The sequence below is a fragment of the Equus przewalskii genome, chromosome 1 (genome assembly GCF_037783145.1).
Source record: "Equus przewalskii isolate Varuska chromosome 1, EquPr2, whole genome shotgun sequence".
Taxonomy (NCBI): Eukaryota; Metazoa; Chordata; class Mammalia; order Perissodactyla; family Equidae; genus Equus; species Equus przewalskii.
Window position 1 is genome coordinate 71,987,868 of NC_091831.1, and position 16,696 is coordinate 72,004,563.

Sequence of the window (16,696 nt, forward strand, 5' to 3'; positions counted from 1 at the left end):
TTTGTTTCTGTTTTGCCCCTCTGTTTTTTTGTTTTCTGATTTCTTGCCCTTTATTTTTTTCCTGTGGTTGAATATTTTTTTAGAATTCCACTTTATCTGTGGGCTTTTTAGCTGTATCTCTTTGCATTATGTGTATAGTAGTTGCTGTAGCAATTACAATATACATCTTCAACTTTTCACCATCTATTTAGAGATAATAATGTACCACTTCACATAAAATGTAGAAACCTTGTGACCATAAGGTGCTGGCACTGTTCTTTTTGCTATGGATGTCATATGTACATTATAAACCCAAGACAACAGATAACTTTTGGTTTCTGGTCGTTATGGACTGAATGTTTGTATTCTCCCAAAATTCATTTGTTGAAACCCTTCCCCTGCCATGTGATAGTATTAGGAGGTGGGGCCTTTGGGAATTAGTTAGGATTAGATGAGGTCATGAGGGTGAAGCCCCCATAAATGGGATCATGCCTTTGTAAGAATCACCGGAGAGCTTGCTTTCTCTGCTGTGCTGCATGAGGCTACAACAAGAAGTCACACTTTGCAACCCAGAAGAGGGCTCTTACCACACCTTCACTGTGACCTCTGATCTCAAACTTCCAGCCCCCAATGCTGTGAGAAATAAATCTCTGTTGCTTATAAGCTACCCAGTATGTGATATATTTTTTTTTGTACCAGCCTGAAATGACTGAGACAATGGTCCAAAATATAAACAGCTTGAAAGATGAGCTTGAAGTCTCACCCTCACAACAAGAAAAAAGCGGAACAAGCTGAAAAATCAACACCTCTTCTTAGAGCAATCAGAGAATTGAGGTCCCGGGGCAGAAATTCAGGAGGAGAGGCCCACAGCTGGAGCCGGTACTGAGAAGGACACTCCTGTAACTGACGAATTGCTGGAGGCTCACTGTAGGCCAACTGGAGAGTGAAAAATTCCAAGGAGGGCCCAACCTTTGACAAGTTTTTCCTCCAGGAGCCTGACCAGATTCTCACTGTGAAGACCGTAGACAAATCTTGTGTTTCTGGCAGATAGAAGGGAAAAGTAACGATTTTAAAATATGCCCAGAGCTCTCTATTCTCCTTAACAAGGCTTGCCGTTAAGGGACACTATTTTACCAGAGCCTGACTAACCTGGGGGAAGGAAAATGCTCACTCCAGCCCCTGTAGCCTTCCTCTCTCACCTAAGGGGGGAAAAAAGACACAATTGAGAAACTCTTGCTAAGGTGACAGCCCAGAGACACAAGCTGACTAAAAGACTGACACCCATCATAGAACTGTAGGTTGTTCCGCCTCCCCTCGTACCTTATCACAGTATCAGTTGCCCTTCTGTGTAGTAACAGGAGGTTACAGCTAAAAGAACTGCAAGGCTCAGACTTTGTTTACGAAGGAGTCTATAAGGAAACACAAGGACAACAGGGGAGACAAAAGCCAGGACACCAGAGGACACTTTAGCCTCTGATGCCACAGCTACAGCAAACAGTAGATAGAGCCTAACTCCTAGTGACATAAAATTAAATGTCACACTAAAAGCTTACATACATCAGTTCCTTTTACCAAATACATCAGGTATGGCTTTCAACAAAAAAAAAATTACAAAGCATGCTAAAAAGGAAAAAAAAAAAGACTCAAAAGACAAAGCATACATCAGAACCCAACTCAGAGATGGAAGAGATTTTGGAATTGTCAGACTAGGAACTTAAAATAGCTATGATTAATCCACTAAGAACTCTGCTGGAAAAAAATGGACAACATACAGGAACACGTCATTAATGTAAGTAGAGAGATGGAAAGTCTAATAAAGAATAACAAGGAAATGCTAGACATCAGAAACACTCTAACAAAAATGAAAGTAGCTGAACACAGCTGAGGAAACAAGCAAGTGAGCTTGAGGATGTCAACAGGAATTGTCCAAACTGAAAATTAGGAAAAAAGGAATAAAATATCCAAGAACTGTAGAATGATTACAAAATGTCTAACATGTTTTTATTTATTTATTTATTTTTAGTGAGGAAGATGGTCCCTGAGCTAATGCCTGTGCCGATCTCCTCTACTTTGTATAATGGGATGCCACCACAGTATGACTTGATGAGCTGTGTGTAGGTCTGCGCCCGGGTCTGAAGCCACAAACCGCAGGCTGCCAGAGCAGAACATGCAAACTTAACCACTGTGCCTTCAGGCCAGCCCCTAACATGCTTTTAATGGGACTGTTAGAAGGAAAAGAATGAGAGAAAGGAGCAGAAGAAATATTCGAAGTAATAATGGCTGAGCATTTTCCAAAATTAATGACAAACACAAAACCAAAGATTTTGTTCTAAAATTTCCAATTACTACTTTCTCATAATTTCTATTTATATGCTGAGACTTCCTATTTTTCCACTCATTATGAGTATTTTTCTTTATCTCATTGAGTGTATTTATAATGGATGTTTTAAAGTTTGTGTCAGACAGTTCCAGCACTGAGTAATCTTGGTGTTAGCCTTTGTTGGTCACCTTTTCCCTTGAGAATGAGTTACATTTTCTTGGTTTTTCATATGTTGGGTAGTTTTTACATTGTATCCTGCACATTTAAAAATGTTATTTTCTGAAGACTCTGGATTCTGTTATATTCCTCTGAATGATATTGTTTCAGCAGGCAATTCACTTGGTTAGATTCAAACTGAAACCTAGTCTCACATCAGTAGGTAGTAGTTCAAACCTAGGTTCAGGCGTTTGTAGTCTGTCTCGTGCATATGTGCACGGGGTCATTCAGAGTCTTGGGAAGAGTTTATACACAGCATTTGTCGTTCCTCTTCCCTGGGTTTCCTGTTTTTAGGATTCTCCTCTCACTCTCCAGCAGTCCTTCTTGCTCTGGGCTCCTCCACTTGGTTTGTACAGCCAGAAAGATGGTGAATTTTCTTTTGAGATTTCATCTGCCCGTGCCATGCTGTGAATGTGGCTGCCCTGTGGACCAAGCCGCAGAAATGGGAAACTAGCCCCGTGCTAGTTTTTTGGGGGGAGGAGTGGGGGTTATTATTTTTCCCTGAGTTTATAGTTATCTGTGGGAGGGTCAAATTGTTAGAAGCTTACTCCATCAAATAAGAAGCAGACTTCTCCTGTTCCCTTCAGAGCAATAACTCAGGTTACTTCTCAGCATAGCCTCAAGTGGGGAAATACAATCTGCTACACAGATAACACTCACTAGGAGATATTTTGGACATGGCTAATAAGTACTAATTAGCACCAGGAAAATCTGACTAGGAGGGGATCTTGAGTGTATTGGACAAGACTGTAAGTGTGTAAGATATAATACTAAATATGAGGGATTATATTTATATAGGGTCACTCTCCTTTGACTTAGAATTTATTATTTTTTCACTTGGACATCTGAAACTGGTCATTGACACCACTGGGTTGGCTTCTTGGAACTTGGATTTAATAGGAGACTACAGTGAGGTAGAAATTGTGGAGCTGCCTTACATGAAAGAGGTCATGAGGCTTAAGAATTGGGGCATGGTAGAATAGGTTTATTATGAAAGACTGGAGAGCAACTATTTGACCATGTTACCCATGAGGACTGTATTCACTACGGCAACCAAGAATATATTAGTGATGGGAACACAAGCATTGCCGAAAAGCTCAGTGGTGCCTGTTTTCTGTAGTCAGACGTTAGCAACAGAATACATAGCCAAAGATCTGGCTTCGTAGGATCAATGGGAGGATAAAATTCTGGGATGTGAGAGGTCAGATTGTGTCGTCTAGGCAAGATGGATGCAATTACTGTAATGGGCAGGAAGGCAGGAGTGATGGCCAGGTGCTTCAGCCTTCAAGTATGTATAGCAATGGCTATCAGGGCATGGTGTTCGTGTTCCTGGGGTGAGATAGACTGGCAGCCAACTAGAATATTACTGGGCTTGTATAGCCGGAAAAAAGTCGAGAGCTGAAAAGGCTGATGTCAGACCCTGATGGAGAATTATTATCCTCATCCAGTTTCTATATATGAGCTAGTTCTCAGTCCCCAATCCCATTGATTGACCTTGATCATCTTTACATTGTACAGAACAGCAAGCTAGCCTATCACCTTTATGTCATCATGCTAATCAGGCCTGGTGAGCAGGAAGTAGGAATTACTTTGGATGCCTTAGTTAGACACATGCATGTCAAAGGATGAGAGTTAAAAACATCTTAAAAAATTTGAGAGCCCTGCCATGTTGTTACATTTTTTTGGAAGTCAAATGGTCTGGGCAAGGCCAGACATAACTTTAAATGAGAATTTTGCGCTTTGTACCCTCTACTGATACAAGGGACAGCACTTAGTGGACTTCCTTGGAATTCAGAAGCAAAATGTATTGCACTTTGGAAAATAGTTCTGACCCATTTATTGCTGATACTTATGAGTAGGGCCCACAAGACAGATGGACTCTATGGCAGGTATAGCGTGCAGTGCAAGCTTTCCTGACACTCAGGCCATATCACCTTCCAGATTCAATATTAATGGAGTTTTCTGTGGTGGATAAGCACACTTTGGCGATTTCTTTGTTAATTGGGGAATTGAAACTTATATCCCTAGGACTTGGGAGAAAGGGCGTACTTTCTGTATCAGAAAACTTCTTGATGTTTGAAAAGTAGTTCTTGGAGTGCTACTGATAGACGCTGAGCATCTTACTATGAGACAACAAGTAATTATTTGACTGGAGCTGCCCATTTAGAGGCTGGGTATTGTCACATTCACTGTCGTCCACTATATGAAATAATTGTACATTCAAAGTCAGGCCTGAGCGTGGTACTTTTCGTAAACAGGTGGCTCATACCTTCATGTCACCTACCACTGTATTTTTCTTCAGTTTGTAACTATAGTCTCATGGAGGATCCTCTACCCTAGGCCTCATAATAAATGAGTTGAGTCAACTTCCTGATATATAGCCCCACTTAAGGGTGGCCTTAAGGAGCAGTACTAGTGAAAAATTATTCCAGTGGCAGAGTGTCTATATTTCTACTTGGTTGTCAACTTTGTATGGAAGAAGTAATCTGAAGTATTCATGGACTCCTATTCCTGTATATTCCTTTCCTGTATCCTATATTCATGGACTCCTAGGTAGTAGCAAATGGCTTGCCTTGTTTGTCAGACGCCTGAAAGAGCAAGACTGGAAGATCAGAGAGAAGGGTGTTTGGCATATTAAAGGACTTCTGGGTATGGCCATAGTATATGGACATTTATGCCTCTCATTTATGCATACAAGAGTAGAGCTCTTACAAGAAGAGACACAAGAGAACTTGGAGATGGAGAAAGGTTATTTGAACTGGCCAAAATGAGAAGGTGGGAGGATAGGTTCTCTCAAATCCACCTTAACAAAAGAAGAAAGCAGGGGGTTTTGTAGAACTAACTGGCTTAGGAAGAGGAGTCTTCGAGAAACAGAAAAGGGGAAAATCTGTGTTCCCCTCACTCCAGATATGCCCCTGGGCAATCCGACCTCTGGGCATCAACAGCAGCTAGGGGCGGCTATCTGGTGATCATAACTTCCCTGGAGGCATTCTGTCTTCTGCCAAACAAGCTCACAAATCCCTGGGACCCCTGGGCCACCCCTCAGGTTAAACAAGAAAACAGCAAATCAAGATTAACTTCCTCTCATCTGTGTGTGCGCTGGGAACAAGGTTGAAGGGTAATCAAGTTCTTATTGAATATTTACAGTAACCCTCATGTACGCAGCTTCAACTTCACTTTTGGAAATGCAGTTTTCACCTGTCGGGCATGTGGCTGTGTACATGACCTTAGATATTTAATCATCTCAACTTGGAATTTGTGAGGGCAAAATTCAAGCCAAGTCTTGGATCATTCGGTAACAATTTCATGAGAATTTATAGTGATTTTAAGGTATAGATCACATTGTCATTATCATTAGGAATAGTTGTAGAACTTGAGGCTAAGGAACATTAAGCTTTTTTCAGAGCGTAGTGTATTGATCATGTTTTTTATTTTCTGTATTTTATGATGTTTTGACATCTTAAAAAATTTGCTGACCAGGGAGACTGCCCCTCCTAGGGCTAGCCAGTTCTTAGAGATAGCAAAGGGCTGGAAACCTGCCTGGTGCATGTTGTTCATATGCAAACCAACCAACCTTAACCCCAGACACCTCCTTATCTCTCTCACACCAACCCAATATTTCCCCTGCCCTAAATCAACCTGGGGCAGACAACTAGAGATACCCCTATAGCCCAGAGCTCTATGAGGGATGGGCCCAAGCCACATTGGAACTTTACAAATAAGATTGAATCTCTTGGATAAAATCTTTATTGTAAAAGAAAGTCTAGACAATTTTTCTTTGTCATTTGGGCTTATTCTTTGCTATGTAAGTCAAGGTCTGGATATAGTTGGGGTGACACCAGGTAGAATGAGACTGTCTAATTCAGCCAAGATTGCCTCTTTCAGGGCAGACTGTTGTATTTGGATAAGTCCTTTTTAGAAATCAGATTAAACAATTGTCATTATAGTATTAATCGGGGCAGAAATTCTAGGGGCTACTTACGCTGCATAACTACTACTGTGAAAGAAAAGACTATTCAGTATCTGAAGCAAAAAGCTGGATTTATTGCTCACTTTCTGTTTCAGTTATCTATTATCGTACAACAAAATCACCCAAAACTTAATGGCTTAAAACAATTTATTACTTCTCTGTAGGTAGAGTGGGTGATTTTTTTTGCTCAACTTGGCATTAGCTGAAGTCTTATTTGGCTGGCTACCTTAGCCAATGATGGGGCTAGGCTGGAAGGTCTAAAAAAATTTCTCTCACACGTCTGGCATCATGGGGTTACACACTGGTAGCCTGAGTGTCTCCACAGCTTGGGAGTCTCAGGCTCGAACTTTCTGCAAGATGATTCACTTCAAGAAGGAAAGTGGAAGCTGCCACACTTCTTACAGTGTAGGCCTGGAACTTCTGCCACATTGTAATAAGCCAAAGCAAGTCACAAGGCCAAGCCAGATTCAAGAGGATGGGAAAAGAGTCTCTCTCTCATGAATAGAATGGCATGAGGGAAGGAATTGATATTGTCCATCTTTGACCATCACGCTAACCAAAGGAGGACTACCCTTGTACATCAGTCAAAGTACAAAATGATGCAAGGTTTTGAGAAATGGGGGATTTAGGGATTGACAGGCTTTCAAAGGCAGAAGTGTTTAGGGACTGACTGGCTTACCTTCAGTCATAAAAGTGTAGTTACTGGAGTGAGGCTGTAGCTGACTTGCTGACTTCCCAGAGTATGGTCAGCGTGAAAGCTGCTGTTAACTGGCTTTCAGAAAAGTGGAGCTGTCACAAATCGGCCAACCTCCATAAGCATGTGCACTGAGACATTGTCTCTGATTAATTGCTATCAGTGTCTGATAATCTGTCTCTGACCCATCAATTCTGGTGGTTACTAATTCATAGCTTGAGGCTGTGGCCAAGAAACCGTCAGTCTCAGGCTTTCCTGAATTTGTAGCGTACAAAATTTTATTCATACCAGAGTATTATTTTTTAAAAGTTATTTTCATGAGTACAGGCTTTATTCTTAATAAGAGATTTACCACAGCTATTGGCCTGTCCCCAGGAAGTACTAATTTTGATTTTGATTGAGAAGCCTGAGGAAGTTAGAAAATGTATTTGCTTTCACAGCAGACTGACATAAAGAACTCTAAAGGCATTTACGTTCCTTTTAAACATCTATCAAGATGGCATCTAGCAAGATATTCTACGGTAACAGTATTTTACCATGCAGTATTCAAAAGTTTACTTTATTCTTTAAGATACTACATTCTTAAGATAGAAGAAATCACTAAGAATCATACTATGTGCTCATTAGTGTTAAACATCAGACACATCAGAATGAGGCATGCTTAAGAAGTTGAACATTATGAAAGTCACCTTCAATAGGAAGGGGAAGTAAGCTGGCACGATTTAGACTGGAGCGGCATTTGACATTTGTAGGAAGTGCAGGTAATAAAATAATTTTACTGGTAATATACTAATACTACTGGTGGAGTTGGGTATTTTAATTTTTTTTATTGGGATACAGTTAGTTAAGTATGACATAAAGATGGTGTTTTATCATGGGATAGTGAGAAAATTATAAAATGATATACAGAAATCTGGCCATTGACTTGGAAAAAATAAAGTAATACTGTGGGTACAGATCAATTAACAATTCAATTCAGTTCAAACAATGTTTATTTCATACATTTACTGCTACATTCCATCAGGAAATTTCTTGTTTTGATGTTATGACAGTTCAGCAAGTAAAGCACATTTCTTTGGGGAAAAAAAATCTAATGCCTATTAGGCTTTTAACATATAAATATAATGCACAAAATAAATATACTTCACAAAAACCACCCACAAATTGCTGTCTGCATCATTTCTGAACCAAATACCATATGTAAAAGTATACCTCTACACTGGTTGTGAAATTTTCGCCTCTAAGAACAGGAAAACTTACTTTTGTAAAGCACCAGATAGCCACATGGTCTATCAGAACTACTCAACTCTTGTAGTGTGAAGGCAGCCAAAGCAAAACAAATGAATGGTTTTTGTTTGTATTAGTGTTCTAATAAAACTTTATTTGTGGACACTGAAATTTGAATATAATTTTCACATCACAAAATATTCTTTAATTTTTTCAATCATTTAGAAATGTAAAGCCATTCTTAGCTTGCAGGCTACAAAAAAAGGCAGTGGACCAGATCTGAGTCACTTGTGGGAAAACGCACAACCAAACCAAACCAAGGCACTACAGCAAGAAAGTGGGGGCTGACTGTTGGTAGCCAACCTTTTTTTTTTTTTTTGTAGCATAAGTCAAGAAATACAAATTATAATGATGATAATACCTAACATATAGCTCTTCTTGTGTCTCAGACACTATTCTAAGTGCTTTAAAAATAACTCATTTATACCTCAAAGCAATCCTAACATATTGTTTTTATCACTTCTCTTTTATAGAAAAGGACACTGAGGCACAGAAAAGTTAAGTGGCATGCCCCATGCTGGAGTCTGAGCCTAGGCAGTGGAAGTCGAGAGTCCATACTCTCTAACCACTATGCCATGTTGCTTCTACCAGGAAGAAAAAGGTAGTGAAGAACATTTAGCACTCACATACAAAATAAAAATGCAGATAGCTCTACACTCTGCTAAAACATCAACAGTAAGATAGATAGTATTTCTTTACATAGCATTATTTGTTTTTTATTGTGTAGTGTTTTCAAAAATAAACTCAGGCTTTTGCTATAAATGTGGTCCTAATGTAAAATTTGGCTGACCATGAGACACTTGAAAATTTTACAAAAACATTTTTAGCTTCTGAAGGATTAGTTCAGTAACAATGTCTATATCCATTTAAAAATGCCAGGAATAGGAGAAAATATGCATTATAATTTTAAAAGAATATTACACTTAAATACACATTATATTAACAAAGGAGTCACTACTGAGACTTAATGTGAAATATCTTCATATACATAAAAGTTATTGAACTAAGGTTACATATTTCCCTACGTACAATTATGGATGGGTTCCATATGAACATCAAACATCCACAATCTGTGTTTTGTAACACATGCACTTAGACACATACTAAAGGACTCTTCACATTTTTTTTAATGTCACCTGGTTATTCAATTGATTTGTGCTTTTAAAAAAGCGTCATATATCTAGACATTTGCAGGTTTCTTTAAAAAAGAAAAAACCTTGGAATCATCTCTGCAACATGACTTGGAGTACAGCCGTACCTTGTTTTATGGCACTTTGCTTTATTGCACTTTGCGATACTGCATTTTTTACAAGACCCTCCACCAGCAAAAAGATTATGACTCCCTAAAGGCTCAGATGATGGTTAGCATTTTTTTAGCAAAAAGTATTTTTAAATTAAAGTATGTACATTTTTTAAAGACATACTATTGCACACTTAATAGATTAGAGTACACCATAAACTAACTTTTATATGCACTGCAAACTAAAAAATTTGTGTGACTCACTTTATTGAGATATTTGCTTTACTGTGGTGGTCTGGAACCAAACCCACAATATCTCCAAGGTATGCCTGTATAACTTTCCCTCAGTAAAGATTCTCTTTGAATTTTTGTTTAAAAACTTTCAGATATTTAAAATATCTATAAAGGTTCTATCCCAGTATCAATGATCCAGCATTCACTGAAATATCACTCCACGATAAAGGCTTCTGTATCTGTCGCAATCTTTGATTAATCCCCTTTGAGCACTCTAATATGAGTCAAGCTGGTGTAGAAAGATTTCTGAATGCTCAGGATACTGATAGGAGTTTCTCACTGGTGTGAGCTTTTGGATGTCTAGTGATGGCTGCCCTGACAGAAAACTTCCTGACATTCATTTTACTTACAGGATTATTTCTCTCCTGTGTGATTTCTATATTATACAGTAAAGTATGACTTCTGAAAGGTTTCCCTCATGTTTTACAATTTGTGGTGTTTCTCCCATCTCTGTTGTCTGATATTTAGTAAAGTCTGACATATGGTAAAAATTTCTCCCTTATAGATTTACAGAATTTTTCTCTGTGTGTTTCCTCTCTGTGAAGAAAGATTGTAACTAAAATTTCCCCATATTGATGATAGTCATAAGGTTTTTGTCTTGTGTGAATTATCTGGTTATTCTGAAGGATAAATTCAGAGAGAAGAATTTCCCAATTCACACTATTTATAAGGTTTTCCCCTTTGTGTGTGTCTTCTGATGTGCAGTGAGCTTTGATCTCTGGATAAAAGTTTCCCCACACTCCTGACATTCATAGGGTTTCTCCCCTGTGTGTTTTCGCTGATGTATGATAAAATGTGACTTCTGAGAGAAAGATTTCCCACATTCCTTACATTCATAGGGTTTCTCTCCTGTATGAGTCCTTTGATGTAATCTGAGGACTGAATTCACAGAGAAGGATTTCCCACATTCATTACATTCATAGGGCTTCTCCCCTGTGTGTTTTCTCTCATGTTTAGTGAGGTCTGATTTATAGTAAAAGTTTTTTCCACATTTCTTACATTCAAAGGGTTTCTCCCCTGTGTGAGTTCGCTGATGTACTGTGAGGGCTGACTTCTGGTAGAAGCATTTCCCACATTCCTTACACTCATAGGGTTTCTCTCCTGTGTGAGTTCTCTGATGAGTTTTGAGGTGGGAATTTCTAGAGAAGAATTTCCCACATTCCTTACATTTATAGGGTTTCTCCCCTGTATGTGTTCTCTGATGTACTGTGAGGTGTGATTTCTGGGAAAAGGATTTCCCACATTCCTTACATTCAAAGGGTTTCTCCCCTGTGTGTGTTTTCTGATGTACCATGAGGTATGCCTTAACATAGAAGAACTTCCCACATTCAGTACATTCATAGGGTTTCTCTCCTGTGTGTGTTTTCTGATGTTCCATGAGGTGTGGCTTCTGGTAGAAGGATTTCTCACACTGATTACATTCATAGGGTTTCTCCCCTGCATGAGTTCTCAGATGTCTACTAAGAGATGACAGGTGGTAGAAAGTTTTCTTACATTCTTTACATTCGTAGGCTTTCTCTCTGGTATGAGTTTTCTGATGTTTTGTGAGGTCTCCATTCCTAGAGACGGATTTCCCACATTCACTGGGTTTCTCCTTTGAATGAGTATGCTGATGTACCATGAGGGCAGACTCCTGGCAGAAGGACTTTCCACATTCATTACATTTGTAGGTTTTCTCTCTGTTAGGAGTTTTCTGATGTTCTGTGAGTTCTCCATTCCTAGAGAGAAATTTCCAAATTCATTAATGTATAGGGCTTTTTTCGGTCTGCTCTGGGTATTTTCCAAATAACTCTGAGAACCAGTTTCTAGAGATTTTCCCATATTCATTAGATTCATAGGGTTCCTCCACTTTGAATGTTCTCTGACATACATTGTGGTTTAACATTTGGTAGAAAGAACTTTCACTTGCATTATATTCACAGGGTCTCTCAACTGCCTGAACTCTACTTTGTGTAATAGGACCTCCCTTACTGTGTAATTCAGAAGAATCAAAAGACTACTTTGAAGTTTGAAGCTCCTGATCCTGAATTAGGCCTCTATCATGAAAATGCGCTTTCCCATCTGGATTATATTCTTTGGAATTTGCTCCAGTGTTAGTTTTCTCACATTTATTACTAACTAGTGCTCTCCCAGTTCCAGTACCCTATCAAGACCCTTTTCTACAATGCTTCCAGTCTTAAAATTGAATTCTTGAACTTGCCTTGAATTTACAGCTTGACTTTCCTGGTGTCTTGCTCCTAGGTCATGAGTATTCCATAGGTCTTCTAGAAAGGAATCCAAAATTTAATACCATATAAATCTTAACAGATTATTACATCATAGGGTTGATTCTTAGGCTTCAGGCCAATCTCCCCAAACGAAGGAACTTTCAAATGCAAATTTCCTTTATCCCATTGGTTTAGGAAAAAACATAACAAACACTAAAAACTGCAATAGCAGACAGAAGGAGGAACCTGATTATAAACCCAAGTACCTCTGACACTTTACAAATATGACCTTAAAAACTTGGAGAAGAAAGTTAAAACAAAAACAAACAAAGAAGAGACAGCAGAGAACAAAAGATCTTCAAAGTGTTGCTGAACAGGAATATGGGACTCACAGACAATGCTGTGAGCCCAGTAAGGACAATAAACAGTAAGTAGGGTGACGATAAAAATTAGTGGACAACTATATTCACTGGAGACATCAGAGGAAATATTAAATTGGATGAAGGAGCTAAAGTGTAGGTCTTTATCTGCTCAAACCGAGTTTACTGTGTTAGGATTCCTAGTAGTTAGCAGACTATAAACTGCCATTTTATTCCCTCTTTACCCATACACAACAATCTAGATGTCAACACTAAAGTGACTCTGTCAGAACATCAATTTTTTCATGTTTAGATGAACAGTCCTATAGCTTGGGCTTTCACTCTCCATCTAGTTGGCTTAATTTTCACTGGGACAGAAGACCCAAGAACACGTACATCCAAAAGGAAAGTTAATAAAAAAGCAGAGTGCCAGCCAGCCATACAACATGATGAATTCCCAGTTGTAGCACCAGAGATTGTCAATCCTGACCACCAAATACTGCATCTGCAAAGCAGTGTTACCCATGACTCAACACTAGTCTTATTCTGCTTTCGTATCTTAGGTCCCACATCTCTGCTTCAATTTACTACATGATCTTTAAAGATTAATTATTCAACATCATTCTAGAACCTTTACTGACTTTCATATTTAATTCATCTTTAAATGTTTGAAAAAAAGTGAAAAATTATGAGCAGAGGATTAGGGTTGGAATTTCATGGCATTTTGGGGGAAATATAAGTTATCTGATAGGGACTTGTGCAAGGTTAACTTGGATACACATGAAGTAAGATCCTATGTATGGAAGACACTTAAGAGAGCAGATGAAATGAATATTAGCATGTGTTTGGGGGTCACAAGGAGAAATAAGATGCAGTAGGCAAGAAAGGACCAGACCAGTTCTTGACAGAAAATTAATTCTTAAGTATATTTTGTAATAGTGAGTGGGTATAAGTTTACTATGACAGGCTAGTAGCAATATAAGTTTGCAGCACTACACAACTACTATAAGGATTTAAATTAACAATTAGTTTTTGACCCTAAGAAGGAAGGGAGTTAGATCAGTGGAACTATCCTATAAGATGGTAAAATATGGGACCAGAATACAAAAAAGACAAAGATACTAGAGATGTCAATTTTAGGATATCTCAGCCTAAAAACCAATGCTTTGGTCTTAAGAAAGGATGTGCCCTTGAAGAAGTTACTATAAAGGGCACAGAGCAGAAGATAGTGAGTGTCTGTTTCTTGTTATCTGAAACTCAATCTTTCAACAAATACCTAGTAAACAACTAATATATACCAGGTATTGTTCCTGGTCCTAGCAACACGTAAGTGTACAAGTTAGAAAATACATGAAAAGCATTTAAGGAAGCAGAGTGAAATCATCTTATCTTACTGTTTGTTTGTTTTTTTATCTTAGTATTATAACACTCCAAATAAGGTGCAATAGATTTTAGGAAAGATAATCAGTATTTTGTGTGAAAGACAAACACCATGTAGAAGGAAGTATCAACTCTAAAATAATATAATTGATGAAAGGCATAATGATTTGTAATCTGATTTTAGAGTTTAAAGAGAGAATAGTTAAAACTGGTGCTGAAAATAACTAAGGCATTTCATTGTTAATAAAAGGAGGAAAATGGCATTTAAAAAAATTTATAAGTCAGATTTATAAATACTTGAAGATTATACTTGCATACTTCAATGGCAGGGTGTAAGAGGGCATTCTAGAAAAAAGACAAAAGTTTAAGTCAAGGTTAGTATATAGGAAAGAGAAGTAAATCTATAAAAAAATGTTGAGCAAAGGAGGAATTTAGGTGGAGAGAATGAAGATTGGAGGTGTGATTTATGTTGCTTACATATGCAAATCAAGTGTGCTTAGTCATTTCCAAAAGAATGGGGTATTTAAAAAAGTGATTCCTGAAAAATATTTCAAAAGGCAAAAGGCACCAACCACCTCCCTAATAACATGCCCCATAATTTTCACTCACCAGGGGAGTTCCGACGTGGAAATTCTATTTCTAATATCCATGGCTCTTTTCCTTGCTTCAACTTGAAGATTGTTTTTGACTTATTCACACAATAACCTATTAACAGAAAAGATAAAGAAAACAATATAAATACTTGTCATTTAGGGGTTCTAAAGGAAAAAGAAGTACAGTTTTAGAAGCAGAGCAATGAAGGTCCCATTTAGGCTTGACAAATTTAGATTCTTTCAATGGAGAGGGTGGGGACACAAATATTTTTTCTGGTACCCAAAATGAATTCATGAACTTTGACCCCTGAAACAAAGCTAATTCAGCCCTGCAGAGGCCTTACATGTTCCAGCAACTGGGAAAGGAAACGCAGACTACTAAGAGTTACATAAAGGGGAAGTTTTTCTCACCCACTGAGAGTAGGTGACCATAGTTCTCCTGCATCACTTCCCTGTACAGGGTCCTCTGAGCAGCGTCCAGTAATTGCCACTCCTCCTTGGTGAATTCCACAGTAACATCCTTGAATGTTACTGGTCCCTGTAACAACATATTTCAGTTCAGACTGAAGTGATCAGAACAGAGTACCACTGAAAAGACGTGTAAGTTAGATCTTAATGTGCTAACTACAGAATTTACTCTGGAAAGTTAAGATATACTCTACCCTGTACCCTGCTTTATACATAGATAAAATATTTGTTCAATATATATTTACTGAGATATCACTCCATGCCTGGAACTCTGCTGGAGATACAAAGATGAATGAAAGCAACTATTCCTGTTATTAAGGAGCTTACTTCCTGACAGGGAGGCAAAGATGTCAATGCTCAGATGCAACATGCACAGCAGGTGCTATCACAGAAGTATGTACAAGATATAAGATGGTCACAAATGGGGATGGTTATTTGCATTTTGTATTATCAACTTAGATTTTATTAGGTGGTCAAATTGACTAATGTAAACTTCAGGAATAAAGAAAACAGATTTGGCAAAGGCATGGATGCGTGAAAAAATGGCACATTTAGGAAACTACAAATAAGACAGTATGTTATGAGGAGAGGGTGTAGGACCAAGATTAGTTAGAAGATGATAGTCATGTCAGGCTACAGAACATGGAGTAAGTCTAAAGCTGTCTTTTGGACCATGAAAATATATTTCGCATACCACCTTAACTGATGTCTGTTTATTAATATATGCTTACATCTATTACTGTGTTTATTAAAAATTGACAAGTTTTATTTCTTTTTTTGTATTTATATAAAAAAATATGAATAGATATTCTGTTACTTCACACTATGTGCACTGTCTTACACATCTTTGGGATGTCCACCCCTTGACTTTCTAGATGCAAATTCAGATAATGGAAAGCCACGAAAGAGACAGATGTAACCGCTAGAGTTACATGAGTAGGGTAGTAATTTAGAAGAAAACTCTAAAGTAGAAGAGGCAAATGGCAGATCAGAAAGATGGAGTGTTACAAAATTAAGAGACATCTGTGGGCAATAGACATTTACATTAAAGAAGAAGCAATGGGGGAAAGAAGCATAACATAACTTTGTAATCAATTGGAAATTAATAACTACTGGGAGAAAGGGGGAGAATAACTCCCACAATGTCTTTATGGTTTGGTAATGGCTAGAGTCATAATGCTAATTATTTTCATTCTTTCATTTTTATTGATAGAACTATTTAAGGCTATGAAATTTCCTTCAATCACTGCTGTATTTATGTTCCAACTGAACTGTAGTATTTTCACCTGAAGAACATCTTGGCTGGATATAAATTCTTGCTTCACACTTTTTTCTTGAAAACACTGTTCTACAATTCCTGTTTTATATATTTACGTATTGTTAACAAGAATTACATCAATTTTATTTTCTTTCCTTGCCAAGTAACTTAGAATTTTTTTCCTTGAGACTCAGAGGACTTCTTTTTCTTTACTTTTAAATGAGTCCAGTAGGTTTATTAGACTCTCTCTTGGTGTTTACCATTCTGGATCAATTCTCTCTGGCACCCAGACGGCCTTTTCAATATGTAGACTCAGTTGTTCTTTTCTTTATGGAAAGTTTCCTTGGATTATAGTTTTAAATATTAGTTCTCTTCCCCTCCAGTTTTTGTTATTTAGGGATTCTCCTTTGTCTTTCTGCTATTTCTATTAC

General features: G+C 37.9%; 1 protein-coding gene and 1 long non-coding RNA gene across 10 annotated transcripts in view; both read right to left on the reverse strand.

Annotated features, from left to right (window-relative positions):
- Positions 1-639: 639 nt before the first annotated feature.
- Positions 640-2,526, reverse strand: LOC139074876 (uncharacterized). Its single transcript, XR_011524757.1, has 3 exons — positions 1,300-2,526; positions 1,129-1,178; positions 640-1,019 (listed from the first exon to the last, which is right to left on the reverse strand). It is a non-coding gene; the product is annotated as an uncharacterized lncRNA (long non-coding RNA).
- A 5,627-nt stretch (positions 2,527-8,153) lies between these two features.
- The window catches only part of ZNF25 (zinc finger protein 25), a 28,635-nt gene continuing 20,092 nt past the window's right edge, over positions 8,154-16,696 (reverse strand). For all 9 annotated transcript variants that reach the window (XM_008509026.2, XM_008509027.2, XM_070567795.1 and 6 more), the window contains 4 exons: positions 14,951-15,077; positions 14,556-14,651; positions 12,201-12,264; positions 8,154-11,718 (listed from right to left, as the gene is read on the reverse strand). In XM_008509026.2, the coding sequence (XP_008507248.1) occupies positions 10,665-11,718; positions 12,201-12,264; positions 14,556-14,651; positions 14,951-15,077 (1,341 nt within the window). In that variant the 3' untranslated portion in view covers positions 8,154-10,664. The remainder of the gene's footprint in view (positions 11,719-12,200; positions 12,265-14,555; positions 14,652-14,950; positions 15,078-16,696) is intronic.